The 7,859-nt window shown below is 33.1% G+C and overlaps 1 protein-coding gene across 16 annotated transcripts in view; it reads right to left on the bottom strand.

Annotated features, from left to right (window-relative positions):
* Nucleotides 1–5,166: 5,166 nt before the first annotated feature.
* Nucleotides 5,167–7,859, bottom strand: part of LOC145683702 (uncharacterized) — a 414,104-nt gene continuing 411,411 nt past the window's right edge. For all 16 annotated transcript variants that reach the window (XM_081755116.1, XM_081755122.1, XM_081755125.1 and 13 more), the window contains 2 exons: nucleotides 7,713–7,768; nucleotides 5,167–5,389 (listed from right to left, as the gene is read on the bottom strand). In XM_081755116.1, the coding sequence (XP_081611242.1) occupies nucleotides 7,719–7,768 (50 nt within the window). In that variant the 3' untranslated portion in view covers nucleotides 5,167–5,389; nucleotides 7,713–7,718. The remainder of the gene's footprint in view (nucleotides 5,390–7,712; nucleotides 7,769–7,859) is intronic.

Genomic DNA, 7,859 nt, shown 5'->3' with positions numbered 1-7,859 from the left:
AAGAAGAAGACAGAAATAGAGGAAGAAATTAAGTAAAGGAAGATCTTGAGTTATTAGTGTTTCCTTTTTAAAGAAAATAACATATACCAGATAACGCGCCGTGTTTCGATGCAGTGGTCTCAAATAGAAGGTACCAATATACTGCAAAGAGTACATATTAAAACGAAAACAATTGCTAATGTTCGTTTTATTTACCTGGTTCTTATTATCTAAATAAATCAAACCTCATTTTTTGAAACAGGAAACGTTTATTTTCCATCTCCATTTCAGCTTTCCTTCTTAAGTATCTGTATAAACAAGTAAGTCATACATTATTAACGATTTCTTTTCTTTTTCTTCTTTTCTTGGGAAAGTGCATACATTAAAGCACTTTCTGCCCAAGTATATATAATGTTATCGTTGTATATGGTTCCCGAACAATGGGAATTACAGAAGTTGTATTGCAGTTGCAACTTGTGTAAGAATCCTGGACCGATAAATTGAAACATACTATATAAAAGTACAGGACTTAGCTTATTGCAACAAAGAGATAGCACCTCGTATAATTATTAAATTTGATATTACATCTTTTAAATGTATTTATAAACAATATAATTGCCTTTGCTATACGTTTTAGAGTCTTTTGTAATAAATATTTGACCTTACATATAAATGTAATTCATTTTATATCCAATTACTTTTATTTCACATTAAACATTATTAAGAAGGTCACACAACACATTCTTCTTAAAATAATAGTGCAAGGCAATATATATGTAAATTTAAGATTTTTCATATATTATTAGCAAATTAGTTGTTCCTTATATGTTGTATTAGACGTAAGTGCAAGTCATTACAAAAGCAAATATAGCGATTGGTTATAAGTTAATAGCTTATATGGACACAGGCACTAAACTTACATATAATGTTCGGAACCTAATCTATGATATACATATTTCTAAACCAAAGGAAGCTTAAGAGATTGGTTGAAACTATTAACAGGAGATGATTACGAATTATCAAAAACTCAAACAAAGCTAATAGGAAATGTACTAAAAATGACATTGAACAAGATATTCACTGAATATTTCACAGTCTTTTCTCATATGCTTCACCCTGAACGTCAGTAGGAATTAACAAAATTTTCATAAAAGCTGTAGAACGAAAACATTATATAAAGGATAATACACTAATCATGAACCTAACCGATACTTAAACTCACTTTAAATCCATTAGATTAAGTGCATTCAAATAACTATAATGAATCTACTTTTCACAAAATAAATATCGCAACGTCGTATTAGCCGAAGCTACTTCGAATAGCAATGTCAAGTAGGTAACTTATCTAAATTATCAAGAATTACACGAAATAATATGTACATCCTAAAGATATTACGACTACAGCACATCAATGTGATTGGTAACTGTAGAGCATTTGTTAACTTTTTCTGGTTATGTGTTATGGCAAAGCCGTTTTCATGGTTTGTAGATTCCTCTTCTCATCAATCACACTCTTAAAGTTATGTGTATATTGACTTCGATTATTTGTTACATCATTTATGCAGGCAAATGTAGCTTCTCTCTCTAGCCAATGCTGTATTGAAGGAATAATCCTATATTTTTCGTTCTTTGGCTGCTAAGCTCTAGTTTGGCTTTTTCACTACCGATCACTGAATGAGATTAAGTAAAAGCAATTAAGAAATTTCGTAATACTGGTAGCAGTTTCTTTTACTCGTGTAGACATCACAAAAATACCTTGGATCTTAGTTTGACAAAATAATTAAGGGTTAGCTTGAAAAATAATCAATATTCGATAATAACGTATAAATATCCTTTTAATATATACATATATACAGAGTGTTCCAAATGTTTTAGCGGAAAATGAAACCATGCATTCCTGACACCAAAACAAAGAAGTTCATATGACATATAGTCCGGAAATGAACCGCGGCGAAGCTAGGCAGCTTTGAATGTGGTAGGAAATGAACTTCACACTTCGGGAAAGGAACTTGCAGATTTACAAAACCGCATTGAATATACGTGTGAACAGTTACGTAACACATCGGGGGTGAGGAAATAAACTTGAAACTAACCATTAGTGCGTTTCATAGATGTAGAAGGACAGCAATTTCAACATCTGCTGAAGGTACTTTTAATGTTAGCAAGTATGACCCAGTAGTTTGTAGTGCTACTCTGTGTAAGATACTAAGTTACAAATGCTATACGTCGTTGAGGATTCTGCCTATTCTTTCATTACATGACACTACTAGTTACACTTGATCTTCTTTAAGTTTGTGTCTTGTATACCACTTTACATTACTCACTGTTATTATACAATCATGCTAACTGATCTTTCTTTGACTCTAATTGTACATTTGCGTGACATGGATAAGAACATTTTTCTGTATGGTTTCAATCTTTAATGCACCGTTTCATTACCCTTGTCGTACAGACATTTGGTCAATAATCCTCTAATGACATATGAATATTCTGTCCCAGTTATGTAACATGCGTGTAACATGTCAAGTCGATATAATTTTTGTCTTTTTGAACCTCCTTTGCAGCTCCTATCATTATTCCGCTGCCAGGTCTGAAGTTTGTTTTCCCCAACATTCGAAGTTTTCTAGCTCCGTTCCTGTCCATTGCAGACTATATGTCACGGATTTCCTTTTGTTTGTTTTGGTGCCAGGAAAATTTCATTTTTCGCCATTACTTTTGGGACACCCGATATTCATACACACACACACACCCATCTATCTATCTATCTATATATATATATATATATCTATATCTATATCTATATATATATATATCTATATATCTATATATATATATATATATATATATATATATGAAATTAGCTAGGAAGGGGCTTCTCATTCCGGGGATTTCAACTCACAGGAGAACCCCGAGATGATTTTGATATTTATATTTGTATTCCCACACGTATTGTCTAACTCTAGTTGAAAACAAGGATGTAATAAAAGAGGATTGTGATACCAAATAAGTAAGGCTTACACAAGGGTAACGAAACTAAAATTATTACTAAATTACTTTTATTCCGCCATTGGACGGACATAGAAACATTTGACTTTATCTAAATTACGCAATTCCGCATTAGTATAATAATTGCTAAACATATCTGGAAATACCTTATATATCTTTCGATACTAGTAAACTGAACTAGTAACTTTTTTTGGAAGGGAAAACAAATATTTTGAATTTCAAATTTAGTGATCCGACCAATCATTCACATTTACATGTAGGGGAGAGCGGGGCAAGTTGTGACAATTTTCACTTACAACCTTGTAACTTTTAACGAACTTTATTTCTAAATTAACAACACTTGCTTACTAAAGCTTAGACCTTCCGGTATCCGCCAAACATAAAAGTCTTGGAATTGACGTAATCATTTTACCGTAAATTATTTTAATACACAACCATATCATTTGGCACAATATGCCCCCTCTATGGGGCAGGTAGTAACATAAATGTGGCAGGTAGTTACAACATTTATTAAACATTGGCATTAATACATACAACTGTAATATAATATTTAGTGAAAGAAAATCTGTTTTCTTTTACATTACAATGTAACCCAATGAATACTTTCTAAAGAATACCCCAATAAAGTGGATCTTACAGTGTAGACTGGGCTCCGGGATATTTATTAGGAAATCTTTAATGACATTTTTAATTATCTTTAAAAACAATTCCGTAAATACAGACTGATTTTGGGCAAACTGTCAATTAAAACATCAGACTGGCAACTAAGGCAAACATAATAGGGATTGTTATTCGTACAGTTTACATGAGCACGCTTTTTACAATCAAAGCATTGAAGCTACTCATCTCCATTTGTTGATTTGCTGAAGGGTTTAAAACGCACTAAGCAAAAATGATCGTCATCTTCAGAAGACTCGAAGTCATCTAAAACAGGATTTCTTCTGCGTTGTTCTTTACCAGTGTCCGTAGTTCCAAATAGTCTTTTAAACTCCTACTTTTAATTCTTTCTCTTTATTTAATTTCTGTTGTATAAACTTCTTAGTTCACGAGGACCAATCCCATAAAATATCTTGGAAGCTGACAGTGCATAATCACAAAACTCTTTTTCTTCAGATCCTGAGGAAACCATACGTATCCCATAGTGACAGCATCATTTCGGTTGTTCTTCTTCTTCATATATCTAAGCAGGGACATTCTGGTCACATAGAAGATTTCTTGTGCTTTACGGAAGCTGCATGCACCTGATTAAACTTCCTTCGCAGTTTTTTCATAGTCATCTACAGTTGATTTAACGCTCTCTGTTTTCTGTTTATAATTACGAACCATCTCTGAAAATGAAACAAAAATCGAACATAAGTTAACAGGTGAGGTAAGTTGTGACAATCTCACAACATGCCCCATATCATGTGCCACAACTAGCCCCACTCCTCTCTTCCTTTGTACCACGGTGTGATGAACTAAAACAAAAAGGCGTTGGTTCCAACACATAAGATGAAGCAATGTAGAAAACACTATTGTCCAAAAATATAGTAACTATTTTTACTTACTTTACCATAAGCTTTAAATGACCTGCTCCAAAGCATTCCCTAAATTTTACTTTTGTGCACTAAAACACTAAATTTACTGTAGTATCGACGCGCAACGATGAGTTGACTCCAACTTTACCTCGATTACTCTGCACCAAACTCTGCAACTGGCAGTGGTGTCACTCATCGTCGCCATCTCAAAGAAGAGAATATATCTGCTTTGTCATTACTTGCCACTGTCACTACTAGCCCCGCCCTCCCCTACGTTTTGCTGTATCAATGGTGAACTGTACGGAAACCTGATTCTGTTAAATACGTAATAAATATACCCAAAGCCCTAGGTATATTCTTGTGCGGACATTTACTTTTATCCTTAGCACTCTTACAGTAAATAGATTGGATTTGGAGTAATGAGGCAAAAATGGTCGAAAACTTTCAGTTTTAAGAGTTCATGTTATAAACATGGCTGCAGAAAATAACATTTGGTATATCAAATAGCATAGATTTACAAATAACAAATTTAAATTTAAAAATAAGAGGTTGTTTATTGAAAAGTCATAATTAGTGTGAAGTTCTCAATTATTTAATTATTAAGAAAACCAATGGTAAGGCAAAAATTTTTATTGAAAAGGGAAATGAATCATAAAGTCAAAAATTTTAAAACCAAACATTTATTATTTTCACATATAATTTACAAAATTTATTTGCAACAAACAGTAAATAGTTTTTTAATTAACAATGTTAACCTTTACATAAACACCATATTTACTTCAATGTTTGTTGAAGTAATAATAGTCCATTAAACACTGTTTGGTATTAACACAGTGTTACGAAGCTTTTACACCTTCTATTGATTTGGTCACTTGCCTCTCTTCTGACTGAAAAAAACAAAACAAAATTACTGTACAATCAAAGGTGATGTGTATGGTGTCCACTAAATATGTATCATTTCCTTAATACTTGAATCGCTTTCTGTAATAAAGAGTCTCTGTGGTATATAAAAAATCCATAGCGGTCGTAGTATTAGAATTGACTAACCAATCGATTCCTGCCAAAGAGAAATTTCTTTCGTGTTCTTCTCAATAGTGCCAGTTATATGATTTTCATTTTGTTCCCCAGAAAGGACACGTGTGCTAAATATATCATGGAAACCGTAAGGTTCACTATGTTATAAACCTTTAGCTTTCGTACGGGCCTGTATTGGCTCAGTGGTAAAGCATTCACATCCAGTGCATGGAGTCCTTTGTTTGATCCCAGCTCGCGCCAAGTGAGCTTCCTGGTAAACCAACACTGTCTATGGGGGGTTTTCTCGGCGTTCTTCCGTTTCCTCCCACTTTTATCATTTCACCATTTCCTTAGTTTCTCAACATCACCGTCTTCTTTATCCTTCCCGGAATAAGCGTAGGACTTAAAATTTAAAAATTTGACTTTATTTAATTTCATTTTTTCATATCTTTAAGTTTCGGTACATAAGAAATTGGAACATATTTCTCAACATCTACCTTATGATGTATTTTCCGAATAATCTACCGAAGTGGGAAATATTGTATCAAATAATTGCATAAGGCAATAACGTCAACCAAATTAATTACAATTATTATTACACGTTATTGAATTTTGACCTACAACTAAAAGGTAGGGTTCTCAGACAATAAAACTATATGAAATAGTGTTATTACAGTAATTGTGGTATTACGGCATTTATATACTCCTTTATAAATGACTTCAAAGCAAAATTTTTGTTTTTCATTGTATCATATGTTGTACACAGATTGATCTAAAATAGTATTTTGTAAGAGTATAAGTTTCCATTTTAAATTAAGTTATTTTCAAAATTAACTAAAGAAAATCAGTAAAATTAACAGCACTTTATATTACTTAGTTAATGAAACATATCTTAACGCTGCGTTTACTTTGAAGGCACGCTTGGCCAAGTAAAATGGAAGCACACGCTTGAGCAAGCTTGCTCCGATGGGAGTGTGTTTATACTACAGGCAAGCAACAGCAACTGATCGCGTTTCCATTTCATCAGTCAAGATGGAGTCATCGGACAGTGAAGATGAAATATTGCTTGAAAGTCACAGTCACTTGAAAGAGCCCAACTTTGAAGGAGCACGCTTGCCTGTAAAAACAAATTGTTTTGTTTCCAGATGGCGGCGGGGCAAACTTGTGCAAGTGCGCCCTTGCGAATGGTGAGCAGTGTAAGCGGTTCCGTCAAATCACCACCTGTTTCAAACGCCCTTATAAAAAATTTGTTTGTATGGGCAAGCTTGCGCAAGCGTGCGCTTCCATTTACTTGGCCAAGCGTGCCTCCAAAGTAAACGCAACCTAAGACGAAGTCAAGAAATGTTTGTTATTTACAATCTTACTTGTCAACTACAAACAGACTCCATACAGGATGATACTACTCCTTTTGCTGTACTAAGTATCTATTCTTACAATATGTAAGAAGTGCAACGTATCCATAAATGGTTGTTAGCAAAATGTACAATTTGGAGAAAAATCTTAAAATTTGTATTATTTATTATATTCTGGAACAAACGGTAGCAGTACTTATAAGATGTAACTAATAATTAGTCACGCCATTAGATTAATGTGAAAATAATTTCACTTTTCAATTGTAACTTTTAAATTTGGAAATTTAACATCAAAAAGTAGAACCTTTAAAACGTGCTACTATTGCAGAAGTCAATTCAATTATCGTAACAAACATTATAATATAGTGTTGAGATATTCTGTTAACTTAAGAGGTCTCATCCCGACGAAGTTAAAATACCGCTAATTTTACAGTAATTACTTGGTATCTTCTAATAGATAAAAGATAATCTAAATGTGGAACAAGAGTGTCCTAGACAATACGAGGCGCATCCAGAAAGTAAATTTCTCACGCATAGCTAGGACTGCGTGTACGTGAGAGAGTAAGGTCCTAACATGGCGCATGTGCCAGCAGAACTTCCCTAATTCTCTCAGTAGCGTCGTAGCAGCGATTGAAAAGTGGCGTTCCTATTCCAGCTCCCGCCGCATGTGAAGTATAAGGTGTATATATAAGGACTACTTTAAAACAAGTTAAGAATTTAATAAGGAGAATTATTGCTAAAGTTTTAAATTCGTCACTACAGTACGTTATTACATTTGATTACATTATTAAATTATTGTAAAATTTTCTAAAAATAACGAAATATTAAAATATAATGTATTTACCTAACTTCAATTTTCATGCATAGCATTATTATAGAGATAGGAATACACTGGAACACCTGGAAATATAAAAAAATATATTACTAAAATATTGGAAGCACGTTTATTTTATATATAGGATAAGTACTGAGACTTAAAGCATTCACAATA

This window comes from Thermobia domestica, chromosome 4 (assembly GCF_964235325.1).
Source record: "Thermobia domestica chromosome 4, izTheDome1.hap1.1, whole genome shotgun sequence".
Lineage (NCBI taxonomy): Eukaryota > Metazoa > Arthropoda > Insecta > Zygentoma > Lepismatidae > Thermobia > Thermobia domestica.
The sequence above is the reverse complement of the archived record's forward strand: the minus strand, read 5'-3'. Positions and strand labels throughout refer to the sequence as shown.